We start from the raw sequence: 20,776 nt of genomic DNA, 5'->3' as shown, positions 1-20,776 counted from the left end.
TTTTTTTTTTTTTTTTTTTTTTTTTTGCACTGGGGATCAAACTCAGGTCTTTGTGTTTGTGAGTTGTGAGGCAGATGGCAGAACCACTGAGCTAAATCCCCAGCTGTTTTGTTTCTTTCTAAAGAGCAACACAGATAGATTATTGTTATAGAGAGCATGTCTTCCTAAGAAGTAGTGAAACGCTACAGCTGTTGTTTTTCAAGTGTTTATCACCACAGTGTTTCTCATTTAATCATCATGCACTTTGAGGATTTTACAGGGAAGAAGTTGGTGGAAAGAGAGCGTTAGTAATTTTCCCCAGCAACAGACAAGAACTTGTCGAATGTAGCTCTGTCTAAAGTCAAAGTCTGTTTTTTCCACAGTTCTTTACAGCTTAATGTAATTTTCTCAAAACCTCCAAAGTGTCTAAATTTGATGTAAATTGGTGAGTAATTAATAGCTGTTCTTCAAACAAAATGTTGAAATTGGGATCATTTTTTCAGTGTTTATTTTTTATTAGCCCATGTTTGTATTGATAATGATTACATTTCTCTCTGGGAGTCAGTGCATGTTTTAGCATTGCATTTTGTCAATAGCAAATGGACCAAAACAAAGAAGTTTTTTTTTTTCTATTTCTTATCCTACTTGCTTTTATCTTCCCCTAGTTCCGTATCGTTTGTTCTGACTCTGACTTGCTTTACTTTTTAGAAATACAAACATTCCACTTCTTGTACAGAACAGCATCAAGGAAGAGAGCCAGGAATCTGTTGTGTAGATTTTGTGTTTTCTTCCCACCTCCCTTCCTCCCTCCCTCCCTCGCTCTGTTTGCCTCTCTGAAACCATAGCGCTTAGCTTATTGTCATTCCGGTTTGTCTTATTTTTTTCTGACACAGATTATTGACTTGACTTTGATGATGTTTTGACAATGAGAAGAAGGTCATCTATAATTACTCAGTTTCTTAAGCATTCCCATCCTCTGACAAAGTGGTATTGTATTTGCTCTCATGAGACGCAGAGAACACGATTGTAATTTTTGTTTTTCTTTTAATTTAACTCTTCTACATTCATTTAAAATACTTCCAAGAATACCCATATCAAGGAAGAATCAAATGATGTTTGCTTATTAAACAAAGGGGCAAAAAGTGTCAGACATGGTTTTGAGTGGAAAACAGGTAAATGAACCAATTCTTGTGAATCAAATGAGGCAAGATTAAACCCCGAACAAATACTCTGAAAATCTTTCAGGTTAATTATTTTGTCCTTTTATAGTTGGGCTTAATTTTCCTAAAACAAATTCACTAAATGCAGACTTACCTATACACATTATTTCTCTGTAAAATAACGAAACATTAAATTCATCCTCATCTATTTTCTCATAAACCTGGGCTTCTTATATACTATTCCCATTTTGAAGTTCCTCTAAAGCACTCTGTCACTTTGTAGAGGGACCTGGGATAGGGACTTAGGCATCCAGGAGGTGGTGGTCCAGGCTCTCCTGAGCAGGCTGCTTGACGGCTTTAATATTTACAGGCCATTGGGAACCAAAGGAATGACTCAGTATGGAAGAGAATGCTTTGTAAGTACAGTCCGTCAAATTGATCCCTGTGAGGTAAAAGACGGACGTCCACAACAGATCAGCTGTAAGTTTTGACAGTGCCGACCTAGGGGCCCTGTGTGAGTCAGCACGTGAAAGAATTCTGTTTCCTCCCGCTTCCTTCCCCTGAGAATCTACAGATTAGCCCTCACCTCCTGGCTCCCAAGCATACATAAAGGCTCCTCCGTGCAGCTCCGAGCAGTCCTCTGAGCTCACCTGCTCTCGGGAGTGTGCTTTCGCTGTCCCTACCACATGCTTGTGCTGTCTCTGCTGCTACAGCACCTCCTCCCTAGCGATTTGCCTTGGTGTTCCTCTGCCTTTGAACTCTTCCCTTGACCTAACAAGACCTGTGGAGGCCAGGTTGGATTTCTGGCCTCCCCTGGTGGAGCCTAGTGGCTCCTCTCTAGGTAGCCTTTACATCCTATTTTTGCCTTTTTCATCCCAGTTTTCTCTGACCTTGACCAAACCAAAAAAAAATAATAATAATAATAAGAAAAAGAAAAAGGAGGGATACAATTGTGTATAAAACCAGAAATGTTCCCTGTCTTCATACACGTATTCTAGCTCTATTCGATGATGTTGGTAACTTCACAATCACAATAATCCAATTCTTGCTGTTATGTACAATAGATACTGCCAGTCATTCATTACTTTCTGACATTAGTGCTCTCCCTACACTGGACTGTGACTCTTTCACACTAGTGTTATATTGTCTTCAAGGCTTCTTTCCTTCCTCCTTCTAAAACCTGTGTGAGTTATACCCAGAATTCTGAGTCTGTGCTTTGTACGTCTTTTCTTGACTGTTCTTGCTTGCTGGTTTTTGCCTGGATTTATTACTTGCAGAGTCGGGTCCTACCCTTCGCTTACCAACCAAGTAATTGCCAGTGTCTCCAAGTCAGTCCCTGCACTCAGAGATGCCTTCCTTTCCGAAAGCCTCTCTTTCTTTGTTCTCACTGCCATCGTTGCTCTTTAACACTGCTCATTCTTGATTCCAGATTTTGCCAGCTTTTCATTCTCAACTCATTATACATTTCCATTTTTTGCCTTTCCATTTCTGTTACACTCACCGATTCTTGAGCTATTGCAAACGTCAGGGCCACTCACGTACAATGTAAATATTCTTCCAAACCGGTAACTCTTCACATGGAGGCAAGACTGGTTGTCCTAAATAGGACTTTTGGTTCTTCAGATATCACAGCCTCTTTCCCTTTCAGTTTGGTGTCAAGGGCTGTACACATAGTGTCCCTAATTGCATTTTTCTTTCAAAATTTATATTCTTACATTATTCTACAAACTCTGTTCTCTTATACCACAAATGTGCCTTGAGCATTATAAATATCAACATTTATTCAAATCACTGTTTTCGTGTGGCTTAAAAGTTTTTTGTGGATGGGAGACATTGTATACTAGGTAAAAGGAACTGAAAATAAAGAGCCCTCTCCTGTGAGCTTTTATGTTCATCAAGGCTTAGGGGCAGAATGTGACTGATCGTGACTGCTTTTGCAGTATGTGTCCAAAGATAAAGTTTCCTCCAGTCTCCTTGCTTTTGTCCCCGCTAATATATTTTGGTTTCCCTAGAGGTCTCTTAGATAAAACCTACAAGATGGAAACCGGCCGGATGTCCCCTTTACTATGGACATTTTTTGAAGTCTTTCCTCACCTACCAGATTGAAGCCTTTTTTCCATGACCTCTATAGCATTTATAATTGAGCAAATATTGGGTGTTCTATGCTCACAAAATGCTGTATAAACCCCTGAGCATTATTACTATTGTCCCTACTTGACATGTGATGATATGGGACTCTCTGAGATTTGAAGATTTTCCAAAATTGACAAAGTTTGTAAGTGTGAGAGTGTGGCTGGAACACAGCTTGTCTAACCCAGAGTTTGTCTTTTAAACAGAGCATAGTGTTACTTTTTATTATAAGATCGTTTGCCATGTGTTTTATATTTACCACCATATCTTACCTGCATCATGATCCCCAAGTGAAAAACATGGTACTTTCCTTGTAGTTATTATCTAATCAATAACTTGTAGTTAATTATCTTATTCCCACTGCTAGAATCATCTGTAGATCTCCCCTAAATTTCCCGCGAGAGCAGCACTAATTGGCACTGTGTTCTGAGCACTTAATGGTAGTATATCATTTAATTTTTCTCACAACCCCAAGAGGCCAAGGTCCTTACTATAATTATCTCTCATTACTTCTGAGTGTTAGAGAATTTAAATAGGTTGCCCAAGGTCACACATCCAGTACGTGGTAGACAGAGTCAGGAACGGAACTGAAGTTCAAAGCACCGGTGCCCCTACTTGCTCACAATTTCTGCTGACTACGTATATTAATTGAAAGAATCTGAAAGTATCATTTTCAGTTTCAGGACACGAGTAAGTCTTTGATGTTTGCTTTCTGCAGTCTTTGAGGTAAAACATATCTGAAATCTCAGTGAAGTCAGACTCGATCCTAAGTTACTACATATAAGGCTCTTTAATATGTTATCATCTACTTTAAAAAAAGGTATTGCAATTTAGTATTTCTTCCTTCTTGCCTTTAGTTCAAAACCATTTTCCTTTGTGTTTTAAATTGGGTAAATGAAGCCCAGTTACATAAATGTTGTTAAGCCAAGGTGTATTTCCAAAAACATGCTGACAAATGACACGAAAAGAGGTGTTTGTCAGGCTCTCCCACTGTGTGGATTAAGAAACTCAGAATCCCCAACTCCACCTGGCTTACAGAAGGTGCCACCCAATTCCATCTATACATCTTCTTACTGTGATTGAAGTACCCTTGCTGCTGAATAAATTAGGGGCTTTCAAAGTAAGATGAATCTACCTAGTGTTGGCATGTCACAACTAGAAGCTTAATTTTCATATCTGATTAATGCATACTGAAGGAGAAATTTATAGTATCGTATTTGGTAGTGGTTAGTAGCATTCAAACGAGATGTTCTGGAGAAAAGTGTTTTTTTTTTTTATCTCAAGAATCAATAATCAGCCTCAAAAGAGAATAATGCCTAAAGAACAAACCATCAGAAAAAGTAGAGATAAAGAAATGCCACAATGCAGCCTGTGTGTAGGGCTTCTAACCGGAAATGCAAGTGACGTCATGCAGGACACTTTCATCGAAGACGGTGAGGGGGATTTCATTTCAGAAATGCTGTATCTGTCATTCTCATCTTGGGAACTTTGAGGAAACTTTTGTTCTCCGAACGTGTTTACATTTCACAGCCTTGAAAAAGTGCAGACCCAAATAGCCAGCATCTTGGAAATCTAGGGGACAAAAAAAATTAAAGTTTCAAGAGAGATTGAGGGCCTTTCGACTGAGAGTCGTTGCACACCCTTCTATTTCCGAGTGAGGGACAGGCAGAGATGACAGAGGACGGCAGCCAGGCAGTCCCGCTCTGAAAAATGAGAGAATTTGCTAGTTTGAAAGAAGGCATGCTGCATAGCATTTTTAAAAACCATTAGGCAGCTTTATTTTATGAACAAGGAAAAAAAAAAGATGAAAATTGCCTCCAATTTAAAGCAGAGAGTGAATCCAAATCTTCTGAAGTGGGAAATGGTCTTTTATGATTTGACCCTAGCGCAAGTGAGTCTGAGTCTTCTTAGGGGACCAGGGCTGTAAAAATACAGCTTTCTTTCTGAAAAGTATTAAGTGTTCTTTAAAAATGAAGTGTCAGATTTATTACCTTATAACACAGTAATTCAAAGAAACATTTTCAGAAACTCAGATTGTAGCACCTGAAAGATAAATTAGACTCTTTTCTCCTTGTGGATGCCAAAGATGTCCATGGAGCCCGGCGTTAGGTTCTGAATACGGCAAATGTATTTTTGGGCTTCCTGATGTCAAATTACCATTGTGATTTGAATGGAGGACACTTTGATGTTGAATTTGCATTACTTCTATTTGACATGAAGCCCGCAACATTCAAAACTGTGTGCAATTCTTAAAATATTTGAGTAAAAAATGAACATTAGTTAGAAACCTGTAGCGGTGCCCGACTTTAAAACTGACTAGATTTAAACTAGAAAAATTGCACCTCAGAATCTTAAGAACTTGAAGTCATGGATATAAGCAAAAGTAAACTATTGAACTGAAAGTGTGCAGAAAATATTTGGGGACAGAGCATAGTAAGAGGTACAAATTGGGCATCATTTAATGAACCTCCTATTCCAGAGAACTGCAGATAGTAGTATTGAAAGTATGATACATTTTACAAAGTTAATTGAAGCCATTGTGGTTTCATATATTAGAATTAAGTGGCTTTTAAAATGGCAAGTAGCTATAAAATGGTTCAAAATAAAACAGACAAAAATTATGCTTCTCCAGTGTAAATATCTGTCTTATAAATGCTGCGGATCATTCTGCAGTCACATATAAATAAATAAAGGAAATTGCTTTAATGATTTACCATTAAATTCTAAATACATCGAGACTTTTCAGCTTTATTTTCTGCTTTAACAAATTCTTGCCAATGTGGGAGGCTACCCTGACCATCCCCAAAGATCTTGCTATATATAACCAGGAAATTCTCAGTGAAACAATAGAAATCTTCTCAGTATTTGAAAGTGGGTCTATTCTGAGCTTACTACATAAAGAATGAGTCTATTTCTGAAAGTTTAACCTACATAAGGTGTTATAATGTGGTACAATATATGGTGTCTGGGTAATGCACGTATTTCTATTAATAATTTGAAGAGGCACAGCAACATTTTGTCTTTGTGATTCTCGAGAAAGAAATGTGCCATTGCTACAAGGTGTCCCCTTCCAAAGCCAGACTTAGTTACAGAAGAGGTGTAGAATGAAACACTTGTCAAAGACCAAATTTGCCACAGTGGCTTCTAAATTATCAGACAAATGTTTGCATTCCTGTTTGAAAATGGATGCGATTTCCTATTGGCATGCAGTAACACCTCAGCCAAGAACCAACTTCTAATTTTGGTGTTCAATGGCAGTATTTCATAAGACCAAAAATGAGTATGTAAAATTAGAAGAGGCTGTGTGGTAAATAATTTGAGAACTTAGCCCAGAGTCCCAAACACTTGGAACTGCTAGCTTTGATGTTGAGCTTTCCATGACATTGTCCTGCACAGAAATCCATATGCTGTAGAGAAAGGTTGTCATCTCCAGGAAATTATGTTTCTTTTATACTCTGCATTCCACGATGTAGCACTAAAATTCTAAAATTGGGTTTCTATAGCATCATATAAGCTGTTTTTCACTACTTGGGATGATAAAAGTGAGTTCTAGAGAAAATGTGTGTGCAATTGGGAATGAAGTAGACAGTATTCAATCTGAATCTGTTTTGAGAATTTGCATACTGTTCAGCAGGCACACAGTCTGTTAGAAACTAACGGTGGCTACTCAAAAATGATCAAATTAGAAAAAGGTTGTTGTTCCCATTTGTGTATATTATGCTTTCAAATGCCTACAATGACATGAGAATGTTAATCTTTATTAGACTGCTTGGAATTAAGTAATTGAGAAACAAAATTAAGATCTTATCTCCCGCCCTGTGTACCATGAAAGGGTTACTGCGTCATCGGGATATTGTGAATTATCTTAGGAGCTTGTGGGCAACAGCAAAAGTCACCACATTCAGACTTTATTCAGGTTGCTGCCACTTACAATTGGCCTTTCAAAAATAAGGGTAGGGCTAGGTTCCTTCAGAAGCAGCATCTAAATTAATGGAGTTCCGATGTATTTATGCAGATAAAGGGAGAAACTTAGCTATACAAAGTTTTAAATCATGCTTCAGTCTTTAACTTGGTTAAATTGATTAAATTTGCATCAGTGAATGCTATTATGACTTTTCCAGTTGCTTTAAATATCAACTTTCATTGTGAGCTTAGCACTGAGCATGAGGAAACGTGATCTTCTCAAACTTAGAAAACTGCATTCATGGACGAATTAAAACACTGTGTTTAGTTTTCTGGTCCTTGTTCGTAGGACACACGATATATTTCTGAGGACTTTCAGGATAGAAGAAAGCTTACCAATGCTGCAGGAAAAGTTTTTGAGTTTTTCCCACTCTTACTTTTGTGTATCAAGGACAGTATTGTTGAAGTTATTCTCAGGTCATGTGTTTTGGTTGTTTTTCTTAGAATTCTTTTTGATAGCCTTTATAACACATTGTAGGTGAAAAGAGGTATTTTCAGGAAGGGACTTCTTATAGACAGATGTCAGGCTCTTCCAATTTCTACTTGTTATTTAAGAAGTTGGGAAAACATTATTCTCTTCCCCTTCGCCAGAAACAAGCTGAAACAACCTAGAAGTTGGCAACTCTCTTTAGATCCTGTAAGGCGCTGAGGTCACAGGGAGAGCATTGTCCCTAAATTAGAAAGACAGGGACGCAGCAGATAAGGACTTCCTGGGACAGAAGGCTGTAAACCAAAACCTCTCTGGGAGCAAGTTCTAGGCTACTGGGCCGGTAGGTACAGGCTCAGTGTCAAAAAGAGATAAAAAGTCAGGTGGGATTCGATCTTTGGAGGACCCGTCCCCCCTGCTCGTTTTCACGTCTCCCTATGAAGAGCAGAAAAAAGTTTTCTGTCTTCAACAAGAAAAGGGAGAGTAGTCACGTAGAAATACTCCTGGGATAGTCTATTCTTCTTAACAAGACCTGTCCTCCTTTAGTAGAAGCTGGTTGGCCTGGGGGGATGGAAATTTCCAGCGGTGTTGCACGAGATGGGAGGGAGTAAATGGGAAAACGCCGCCTCGCAGTGCCCACGTTGCCCATGAAACGGTGTAATGTTATTTGACAGTGCACTTGATTGATTATATTTTGAAAATTCTACCATAAAACACATTTTTTAAAAACGTAAAGCATAAACTAGCAGAAGATAAAAAGTGGAGACATATAAAATGCTTAATTGAATCCAGAAAAGAAAGAAAAAGAATAGAAGAAAAAAGAGAAACAAAGTCATGAAGGCAAAACACAACCAAATTTGACAGGTATTATTTCAACTATATCAATTTCTTTAAGCAATAATAATCAGAATTCACTAATTAAAAGACAGAAACTGTCAGAATGGGAAAAAAACCAAATATATAGACAGCAGCCTGCAATTAATATAAAGACTCAGATTAACAACAGTAAAGCAATGCTGTGTAGAAAGAAATGCCATGCTAACTGGAATCAAAAGGCGACATGAGGGTTCGGACAAGGACAATTTGGGAGCAAGGAAAATGATCAGGGGTAAAGAGAAGATTGCATCACACAGAGATCATTCTCCCCTGAAGACAAAACGAACCTTAATATGCAAGAGGCTAACATAAGAGCATCCAAATGTTTGAGGCTAAGCCTGGTAAACTTGGAGGAAAAATAATTACACACTTCCATAGTGTGAAGACTCGATGCTGCTTAGCAGCAGTGGACAGAGCAGGCAGGCAGAAAGTCAGGAAGGACCTAGTTGAATCGAACAACTTTATCTACTAGCACCTACAGATCCACTTCATCCAAAGACCGCTGAAAAGGCGTTCTTCTCAAGTTGTGTACGTAACCCTGACCAAGACACAGGAAGTTAGGGGCCATGAAACACACCCTTAAAAATTTTAAAGAAAAAAAAATCTTAAAATGTGTGCTGTCAGACCATGATGAAATTAAGCTAGAAATCAGTAACAGACTCTGGGATGCTGAGGTAAGAGGACCCAAAGGTCAGCCTGGGAAACTTTAGCAATACTCTGTCTCAAAAAAAAAACAAAAACAAACAAACAAACAAACACATTAAAAAGGGGCTGAGGGTATAGCTCAATGCATAGGCCTTGGATTCAATACCCTGTACTGCAAAATGAAACAAATCAGCAACAAATACAATCATAAAACCCTGAAGCCCCCAACACATAGAAATTAAAGAACAAAACTCTAAAAATCATATAGGTCGTCCAGGTGGTAGAGTGTACCTGTCATCCTAGCACTCAGGAGGCTGAGGCAGGAGGATCACCATGAGTTTGAGGCCAGCCCAGACTATATAATAAATTCAAGGCCAACCTGAACAACATACATAAGATCCTGTCATAAACAAATAAACAGTAGATTGTAGAAGTTTCAAGAAACATCTTAAAATATTTGGACCAAATAAAAAGAAAACATCAAAGCGTGTGGGTTTCAGCTAAAGCAGAGATTCCAAGTAAATTTTTAGCCTTAAGTACATATATTTGAAGAGAAGAAAGAGATAAAATCAATAATCAAAACTGCCAGCTTAGGGAATTAGAAAATGAAGTGCAGTTTAAATCCAAAGTTAGCCAAAGCAAATAATGAATATTGGGCAGAGAATAATGAAATTGTATTTAAAAATCAAAAGATAAAATCACAGGTGAAAAAAGCTACTCATTTGAAGATGAGCATGAAAACCCTCGAGCCAGACTGAAATAAGAAAAGAAAAAAAAATCCAAGTCACTAATACCATTATTGTTCTCCCAGCATAAAAATGCCACAGAAAAATAGAATTTCAATCAGAAAGTGATTTCAGTCCCCTGGATTTGGCATTCTCAATCTGTACAGATAGAAGTAGAGATGTATTTGAATCCTACCCCAAGTAAAGCCGTGGAAAGAAATAGTGGCTGTGATATATTTTGCCACTGATGCCCACCAAAGAGTTTGATTTCAGCTGTGCTGAAACAGAGAGCGCTTGCACACATTAATGCAGTTGAGAAGCAGAGTTTATCTGTGGCTCGGAGGAGGTACTGTGGTGATCCTGCGGTGACTCTCAGGATCACGCTGCAGTTACAGTGTAACCATCGATGGCGCTAGGGATCAGGGCACCAGGAAATCGGATACAGTATCACATCAGTCCCCAGGGCCCACCTCGTACCTGCTCTCCGCAGGGCTTACAAACACGGACAAGTGCGAGCCGATTAGGAGAGGAAGACGCCCACTTTCATAACCAGCACCAAAATTCTATGGATTTAGGCGCCGGTCACGCGGCAGAGTGAAAGTTGTGAATCGCGTGATGCTAGCAACACATTCATGGTTCATAAATAATCGAATGTTACTGATCTATGACTCGGGAAGGAAGCAGCACGTTTGACTGTGTGCAGGTGGTCAGGGCGGAAATGAGACCTGCGCATGGTTCAAGGGCATCGTCATGCTGTCAGATGTGTTTCTGCGCTCACACAATCGTGTCGCTCTATTTCAAGGTAGTGGCCGCCACTTCCTGTATGTCAGCTCTTCCGGCCCCCGAGAAGGAACCACCGCAAGAATCCTTACTGCCGGATACTTCCCAGCAAGCCTGGGCATGTGCATGCTTCGGTTCTGGTTCTACATGGTCGACCCCCAGAGTGTGGGGATATTAAAGGTACGAAAGAAGACAGATTTGTGCTCTGAAATATTTCTCACATAGGCATAAACACTCTCCCCTCCCTCTCCTCCCCTTTCTCTCTTTTTCCTGTAATCACACCACCAGTGCCAACCCTGATTCCCTTCATTTCTCATTCCTTGCAGGGACTACGGGTCTTGGCAGGCAGCACTGTCATTCATCTTAATCTCACTCAGGATTTAGCTCACTGGCGATGGCCACCTGAACTCAATTATGGTGCTTGCTATTTAAAAGATTATCTGGAGATGAAAGAGTTTCGGGTAGACACTACATGTCTCTTCTCATGATCTAGTTAGGGACAGAGAAAAGGTGTGATGTAAAGGGTAATGACAAAGAGAGTTTTCTCCTTAAAATAAAGTAAGGGCAAAACAAATATAAGATTTAAATTATATAGGAGCTCACAGTAAAAAACAATGGGACTACTCCAGCTTTTTAAAATAGGTTACTTTATTTCGGGGTGGTGGGGGTGCCAGGGTTTGAACTTGGGTCCTTGTGCTTGTGAGACAGGCAATGGAACCACTGTGCTAAATCCCTAGGCCTAATCCAGTTTTAACAAATTGAAAGCAAGTATTTGCACCAAAAAAAAAAAGTCTTTAGAGAAACAAGTTGCTACTTGATGCTGTTTATTGTATGAAAGATGAAAGAGTTCTCGATCATCAAGAACTAGTTTTGATAGGTAAATATTAGGAGACTATATCTGAGCACATACTACCTTGTGTTATGGCCTAGGAATTGTTTTATCACTTGTCATTTCTCTAAGTAGAGTAGGTATTATTGTATTTATCGCAAACTTTGACCCTTGTAAATAATAAGCAACTGTTAGTGCTTCCTACCTTTCAAGGTATGTGTTATAAACCTTATGACTGTTATTTATACTGATTCTCACATTCACCTAATACAGTAGGTATGTTACAATAAAGTTAGTAACTTAGGAACTTTTTTTCTTAGGTTACTAGGAAATCCCAAGAGATTTAGTAACTTTTCTTAGGCTCCGAGAGGCTTAGTAACTTTTCTATTACACAACTACCAGAAAACCAATTTTAGAAATCTGACATTCATTTTCCAGTGTTATTTCTCAGGTTTTCTGTGGTCCATCTAAGAAGTCTGAAGAGAAACGTGGGGAAGACGGGGAAAAAAAAACACTGTATCAGTTCTAATCATTGACAGAAAAGAAGCTCTTATCTAGTGAAGATACAAATGTGCAAAGTGAGTGGGGAATTTATATTTGTTCCATGAGAATTTGTTTCCCAACAGAAAGCAGTAAAAGCAGCAAAGAAAGAATCATTTTTAACACTTTTGGGACATAGGAGTCAGTGCAGGTATCCACACCTGTTGAAATATTAAAAGTATTTTCCCCATACAATAAAAAATCTATTCAGTAGGTTGGGTTATTATGTATGATACATTTTATCTAGGTTATTTTATGACCACTGACCTTGAACAGACTGTGCAACACCTTATTCTACTAACATTTTTAAATATAGCTTGCTGCAATTAAAGAGGACAATAGTCTACAGTTATTTGCCAATCATGAAAGCAAATACCAATTAAAGTCCTGTAGACCTTTCAGTGGAATGCAAGGTAGACGTCATTTATTTTCTAACAATGTTTTTTCCTCGGTGCAAAAAGAGCACACCTACGTCCTTTGAGTTTTCACCAGCTGATCAGCCAGTCAATGGTCCCCACTTTTAGGTATGTTTCTGTAGCCATAGCTAAAATAGAAGGTTGCTTTTCACCACCAAATGCCTTGCTTTGGGTGACTACTGGTTTTTTCTAATTAGACTTTAAGAGGTCAGTGTCAAAACTGATTTTATATTCTGTGTAGTCTTCAGGTCAACTGGAAACAACAGTGAGTAGGAATGGGCGGTGAGCATGGTATCTTTATTTTTTTTTTCTCCGTAGGAAAATCCCTTTCCCCTACCTACTCCTGATCTTGGTGGGGTGACTCACGTGTCTTTCATGACTCCACAGGTGAACCAAGCAGGCCAAGGGTGCTTGGATTGGAAGCACCCTTGGAAGCCAAGGGTGAGAGGATTCCTTCTGCCTTGGAAGTTATAAAGATGTTAGGTTTGCCCTGGGATATTTTAGATTTATCTTTGTCAACATGAGGGGAGAGAATGCCTGGAAAAGAAAGTAACACACAGAAGGAGAAAGAACTAAAGAAAGAAAAGCCAAAGATATCTGCTCTGTAGCCTCCTTTGCTGGAGCTAGCAGAATTCTTTTCGTTAATTACTACTGAGAAAAGTCACGACCATTGCAGATACCCAGGAGAAATCGCTTTCATAGGATGTCTTCATGTCACTGATGGAGCACAAGAGCTGGGTTAAGTCTGGTTTTTCCAACTATTGCTCTGGAAAATCTCTAGTTTTTCTCAACCCGAAACCCTCCTGTGCATGGCGTATTTCCATGTGCTCCAACCAATGAAATGAAACCTATTCTCCCTACTCTTCAGATGGAGGCTTTTTGTCCCCTCGCTGTTCTTTGTCTGTAATTAGGGTGTCTGCTGCTGCAGTTTTCTGCATTTGCTAGGACAGTGGTTTTTGAACTAAGGTGTTACCACTGTGGAAATTGCACAGGCAAATCAGGCCCACAGACCACTCTGGAGGAAAGGTTTGAGAAGCTGGGTTTGTGCATCTGTTTTCCAGAATAACTGATTCCAAAAGCCTGAGTGATACTGTCTAGATTGTGGCCAGGAAGACCCTTTTATTTTTCATGTTAAAACCAGAAATCTGAGACGAAGAAAAATAAATAATTATACCCACTGTTCATGTGGGTGGGGAGCAATGATCATTCTTCTTTGCTGGTTGGAACTGTCATTTTCAGTTATGAAGAGCATTTTAGCAAATGGAAGCTTAATCAATTTTATATTATTTAATAAAACAGTCCTCATCTAGAAATGTGTTATAAGGAAATATAAAAAATGGATACACACAACGTTTGGTTTATAAGAGTTCCCATCTCAGTACTGTTTATAACAGCAAATATTAAAAACTGAGGGGTTTCCATCTCTGCTTTTATACCAATAAATATCAGAAAGTGAGCATCAAATAGGCATGAATCAGTCCTTAGTGACTATGAAAAGTTTTGTAATTAATATATATAAGCAAACATGTCGAATTTAAAATGTTAACAGTTAAATTTTTAAAATTATTACAATAAAAGTCACATTGATGTTAATCTCCCTCACTTCAAACACATATCCCATCCTTCTTACCACTTTCTGAAGGGTTCTGAAGGTCCACTTTCCTGAGTATCTCATTACGCCCTTACGGTGGCCTTGATGTCCTGAGTCAATTCAAAACACTTACCTTTCTGGGTCATTTGGACTCTGTGGAGGATCCGGAAGTTGCATGGTGGTAGGTCAGATGGAAGCGAATGACAACACACTGTGGTGGATTTAAGAGGCTCCCTTTCTACTGCATGGCCCTTGGCCCCAACGTTCACCCTATTTTTCATCGTACTTTATAAAGACAGGAAGAACTTGCATAACTGCTTGAGGCAATGGCAAGAGGGATGGGATAAGTATGTTTGAAGTAACGGGGAGTGTTTTGCTTGGGACTAATGGCAAGGTGTCTTTTACTGCAATGTTTTAATTTTTCACCATATGTTTCGATCACCGGTCTTATGTATATGAGAGAAAAAGTGAAGGCAGCGTACACAGTGTACTAGTTGGAGTAATTACGCTGATGAGATGAAAACATTTCTTCCATTATTTTGGAATTTTAAAATTCTATGGACAATTACACATAAGATACAGAAACGATCTTAAAACAGAGTTAGAGGGGAGGAAACTCGCTCTGGGAGCTGGAAGGCCAAGATCCACCCCTGCCCTCTGGTTCTGTGATGGCACATTTTCATCAAACCCTCACATGGCGGAAGGGACAAGGGAGCTCTCTAGGATCTGTTGCTAGGGGCACTAATCCCTTTCCCCAAGGCCCCACCCTCATGAGCTGGTGATCTCTCAGAGTCCCTACCTCCTAATACTATTCCTGGAGCCTTAGAATTTCAGTATGTGAATTTGAGGAGGTCATTGGTAGTTGGTGTGTTGCACAGACAAGTCAGAAGGTGGTTTTAAAAGTCCAGGGCAGTGATGAGACTTGATTTACATTGTAGTAGTATAAGGATGTACTGGAAAGCCATATCTACAAACAGTGAACAGGACTTAGATCTTCACTGTCCTGTTGAGTCCATTTGATAAACAAAGATTAAATCAGCTGCTGGTGAAGAACCTCAGAAAAAGCCAACGCAGGCAGCCAGGACTTACAAAGCTGATGAGACTACAGGTGAAACTAAATGATAGATTCCCTTTAATATCTTAGAATAAAAAACAAAACTGTTCTGATTTATCACAACCTTTGGAGTAAAGAGATGCAGAAGGAAATAAATATTAAAAGAACTAGGAAACCGTAAGTGCCTTTAATAGCTCAAGTGATAATCAGAATATTAAAGTGTTCTTACAGCCATCTGAATTTGATTCAAAGAGCAGGAATTAATACTAATAAGTATTTTTTAAAAATTTTTTTTCAGTACATAATTTACAATGATTGGTTTCTTTCTATCTTTGAACTACCTAACTTCATATGAAATCAAAAGCACTCTATAACATGTTCGTGGTCACTTTCTGATCTACATTGACAAAGGATCCCTATGTGAAAGATTAATTATCTGTGAGATTATTTCATCTCAGCAGTTTAATTTCTAATATTTAAAACAAACTAAGGCAAGGAAGTTAATATTTATGAAAAAGAGGTAAAGTTTAGGCACAGGACACGAAAATTTCTCTAAAAATAGCCAGTATCCCAGTATCACTCTAAATTCGTGTTTAAGGAAAGGAAGCAAGCAGGTGACCTTTCTAATTTGTACTTTTCAAAACATTTTAAAATTTATAGAAATGCCTAATCAGTCAGGTGAACAAAAGACTATTTTGTGAATCTCCTTTCTGTGATAACATGAATGAATATTATAAATGGGATTCTGGAAGATTACTGTTCACATTTCAGAATATTTAGCCTACCATGTTAAAGTGAATTTTGTCTTAGAGTTGAGGAGTTTTTAAACCTGGAGGATTGTAGTAAAATCGACAGAATATGACAGTCACAAATAGATGTTCCAGTTGAGGGCACCCACACTGTTATTTTTGAAGTTGCGAGTGATTTATGTAAAGAACATCCTTGCTGCTAAGACCTATGGGTGGGGTTCCTCGGGGACCCTCCAGCCCCTGCCTCTTCCCTCACTGTCCTGAGGAGCCTCCCAACTGGTACCAGCTCTCCTTCTGAATCAACTGTTCCCATTTTTATCATTTTGAATGTTTTCAGTATTTTATCAGCATACAATAACTGTGATAGTTCCATACTCGTAAATGATCTGCAGTGATCCATGCAATAATACATCCGTCACTCATAAACATTTATCGTTTCTCACATTGGCAACATTCAGAATCCTTCCTCCTGGATCCTTTGAAATACAGTTAATTACTGTGCATCATAGCCACCCTACTGTGCTTTTGAGCCTGAGGATCCTGTCCTTCTCTCCACCTGCATTTCTGTGCTTTATAAACAGTCTCTCCCACTTCTCTGCTGCCCCTGGGCTTTGGACTTCCCTTCTGCTCTGCTCCCACAACATCAGGAATGTTACTTTCCGTGGATGAGTGAGAACCTGCAGGGTTTCTCTTCCTGTGCCTGTTAATTTTACCTCACATCATGTGTAGAGCCGTTCCTCCTCTCCAAAGGCCAGGATTTCATCCAGAAGCCACTAGTGAGGCCTGGCACTTCTGAGTTTCTTTTTTGTTTTGTTTTACTGAAGAATATAGAAAAAGCATCCCAAAATGTGGGAATAATGTCCGATATAAAGTCTCAGTTGTTTTCGATATGCTGCACATGGTCTGAAGTCCTTTGCATGTATCCGTTGCTATGAACTTCACTCCATCTGGTGAGGTTAGTACAGACATTATCTAAATCACAAAAGACGATGACCTTGAATAGAGGCAGCTGCAGGAACTTGCCCAAGCTCGTAGAGCTGGGTTTCCCCACATCTGCCGGCTACAACATCTGCTTCTCACTACTGTGCCTTTCTGCTGCTCCCAACTGGAGGGTTACATTTATGCCGTATTGAGTGCTTACATTTGCATAGTTCAAAAGTATGTTTTCATTCTACCAGTGGTTGTTGAAATCTGGTTCTTCAGAAGCGGGTTTTATATGTTTTGTGTTCTGCATGTTGTAGTTCTCAGTATAAATTTGGTTAGAATCATACATTTTACACAGCTCAAATACATACAAAAATGGCACAGTCGTGATTTAGGTAGATGTGCTTGCAGAACTGTAGCACACATCAAGCAGTGAGTGGATTCTGTAGGTATTTGTTTGATCTAATCCTTTTGTTCCGCTGCTTTCTATAATTACAATTTTAATGAGCAGTTCAAAGTCAGCCGCCACGAAGACTGCATCCTTTTTGTCACACCAGTCTCTTCTCCTCTGGATAATTTTGGAATCACTGGAGTTTATCATTGGATCTACCATTGTCTGTTAGCACCCCCAGGCCTTGCAAAGGCCCCCTCTTCAAGCTAATGAAAGAGGAAATATTATTTCCTACGATGATCCCCGACCAATGCATTTCACAGTAACAAGTCTGGCAGAAAAGGAGAGGCGTCTGATCCTGATTCAGCCTGTCTCTTACATGCAGAATGACCCCGGGCCATCTGGAGTGTGGTGCAGAGACACAAGTCCCTGGCAGTCGACAGGCACTTTGATACAGAAGGTATTTCAGACCCCGTGCGGCAATTATTCGCACCAATCATGTATAATAATATGAAAATAAGAATAACTGGTGATGAGCCGGGGAAATGTGCATTCAGACAAAGTGCATTTTAGATTTTATGCACTTAATCGGGGCACTAGGTTATTGTTTGCAGTGAAGTCATAATTTCCAAACTGAAAACCTATGTTAATGAGCAAAGGCTCTGCTTATCCCTCATAGGATATTACCACATAGGCAAGGACTGGGCCCCATCTGTCATTGTCATTTTTGCTACAGAAATTTCTTCAGGCATATGTTGAGTAGATAAACGAGCTAAAAGAGAAATGGAAAAAGCTTTAAAGTATCTATAAGGAAACTATGCTAAGTTTAATATATACTTATATTTATGAAAACGTATACATCAAAAATTAGTCACTATCTTATGTAGCATGAGCTTTAAGGTAATACACAGAATAGATATGTATGTATTTATAAATTAGTTTTTTGAGATAGAATTGTGCAGTTCAGGGTGGCCTTGAACTCACCACGTAGCCTAGGCTGACCTCAAACTCAGAGTGATCCTCCTGCCTCAGCCTTCTGAGTGCTGGGGTTACAGGTGTACACCACCACACCCAGCATTTATTTCTTTAATGTTCTGTTACTATGAATATTGCTGAGAGACACAAGCAGTACCTTCTCTATAATCTTACTCTTTTTATTTGACTGATTTTCCAGAATAACTAGTTCTCTTTCATTCCTGCTTATGCTGAATTTTGTGGTCACTGTTTTTGCAAGGGCATTGTAGGGCTCACCAAGGGAGGCTTTTGGAGATTTATATTAGAGAGTTCCTAAGAGAGAAGACAACAGTATGTGAAATATCCCCATGTGTAAATGGGAAGAGATTATGTTAGGCTAAACACAAACAGGAGCATGGTTAGCAAATTTTTGCCCTCTAAACAGACCTACAAGATACCTAAATAATATCCTAAATTTGAGCACTTCTTAAACTCCATCGTGTGGAAATAGGGAAAGTGATATACTAGGGCAGTAGTTCTCAACCTGTCTCATACACCAGTGTCTTGGATTGTTCGTATGGTGTAATACAGATAATATGCTATAGGAATAGTTAAAATGAACCTAAGTGTTTCTGAGTGATTTAGCCCAATTTTAGGAATAGACGCAGCATCCTCACTGTATGTTATCATTATCCTATGTGTTACCCTGGTGTATACTGAGTAGGTGGGAAAAGTAAAGTTTCATGGTGCATGGGGACAATTGAGATCCTGCGTCAGGATGTTCCCATGAGTGTCTGAGGCACACAGACATTTTCTACCACATATTAAGACTCATGCCTCTTCTTAACAGCTCCAAAAATGTAGTAGGTGAGTAGATTTTGAAAGCAAAGAGATGCTTGGGCAGCTGAGATAGAGCAAAGTACATGGTTAAATACACTGTGTTTCTTCCATTGGAGGTAATAGAGAAATAAGCCTTAAAATTGTGAAAGAAACACTCATGAAAGTTGCTATTCAATTATAAATTACACAGGCTGGGAAGTCACCACACAAAATGCAAGACTTGACACTCAAGAATCTAATCTAACTTGACCTTAAAAAATATACTTACCCTTCACAATATAATAAAAGGAGAAGGAGAAAAGTGACCTCCGGTTGAAGAGTTATGCTGCTAAAAATTAAAATCAAGTCACACTTTATTACAGAGATGAGGGAATTTGCAAAAGAAGATATCTCTTACACATGAATTGACCAGCGGCAAAGGCACCTTGAAAAAGAACCAAAATCAGCTTTGCTTAGAAGCCTGGGTTCCAAGCTGAATATGACTTCCTCAAAAAACCTTCTAACGTATTCAAAGCTAAAGCTACTTTTCTTTTGCGTTTTTATTTGCTCAAATCTGTCAGTTTTTGTATTCTTAATACATGTTGACTTTAATATCTTCTATAAGAAGCTCTTTCCTGTCATTGAATAACAAATATTCTCATTTGTTTAGGTTTTTATATAATTCCAATTTCTACATATAACTACATATAATTTATTTTTATGTATGAATGGCAGGAGAGGTGAGAATCTTGACTTTTTTTCCAAATAGCAAGCCAATTATTTCAAAGTCATTGATTCACTTTGTCTTCTCCTGTTGATTTGACTTGACTTTTAACATACATTAAATTGATATATTCATTGCAGATTTTTTTTTAGGTGTTTAAAAGAATGATTGCTTCACAGTTGGTTGAAAACATGGGCAGATACAGAAATGAAAGAAATACAGAGATAAATTAAACTGTGATCGTCTAACATCTGCTTAATTTACCTGTTTAACAGAAAGATATTTTAAATTCTTCAACTATAGTTTTCAAAATATATTTTTTATTGTTTTTACTAGTCTCAGTTCTTTATACATCAAGGCTGTGTTGTTCATTGCTTAAAGATTCAAGACAGTTACATCTGCTTGGAGAAATTGCAGCTTTTGTCAATATTAAGTGTTCTTTATACTTTCCTGGGAAAATTTTTTGTTAATAATATGTATATTCTACTGTCTTTTTTATCATTTGCTTTATTTTCCAACCTATTTATTTGTATTTGTAACTTTCCATGATGTTTAGCTTCATTTATGTTAGTTGTGGACAGTTTTTTTAAAAATATGCAAACTGACCCTGTGGGCTTTTTTATGAATCTATTCATCCTTTTCACACACGTTAGGAAACTGGTTCAGCATAAAATAGACCTGTTGTTTTTGTGCTTTCTGTTTTTTACTGCTTCCTTTTCCTCCTGTGTATGTGCTTTAGTTGATTTGATTAGATGTCCTTTACCTGTCCTCATTCCAGTGTTTTCAAGCTTTAATTATTATCTGTTTTACTAAAATGGATTGAATTTTATTATACCAACTTAAAATATGTATCCATTATTACTAAAAATGAATTACACACTAACCTACCCACCCTCCAAATAAAAGAAGACCTTTGGCAAGATTTTATTGGCCTTGATTTATTACTTATTAAAATTGGATGGAACATTAAATCTAGGATATCAAGAATTTATGTACTGCCAGGGATTTAGCTCAGTGGTTCCTATGCCTGCCTTGCAAGCATAAGGACCAGAGTTTGATCCCCAGTACCAAAAAAAAAAAAAAAAAAAAAAAAATTTATG

At 38.4% G+C, this 20,776-nt stretch overlaps 1 protein-coding gene across 1 annotated transcript in view; it reads left to right on the top strand.

Annotated features, from left to right (window-relative positions):
• Positions 1-20,776, top strand: part of Malrd1 (MAM and LDL receptor class A domain containing 1) — a 638,235-nt gene that overhangs the window by 472,078 nt on the left and 145,381 nt on the right. Inside the window, exon 30 of the mRNA XM_019205159.2 lies at positions 10,708-10,865. Within this exon, the coding sequence (XP_019060704.1) occupies positions 10,708-10,865 (158 nt within the window). The remainder of the gene's footprint in view (positions 1-10,707; positions 10,866-20,776) is intronic.

This window comes from Fukomys damarensis, unplaced genomic scaffold (genome assembly GCF_012274545.1).
Source record: "Fukomys damarensis isolate Sample0158 unplaced genomic scaffold, DMR_v1.0_HiC HiC_scaffold_37, whole genome shotgun sequence".
Classification (NCBI taxonomy): Eukaryota; Metazoa; Chordata; class Mammalia; order Rodentia; family Bathyergidae; genus Fukomys; species Fukomys damarensis.
Note: the sequence above shows the minus strand (reverse complement) of the source record. Positions and strands in the feature narration are given on the sequence as shown.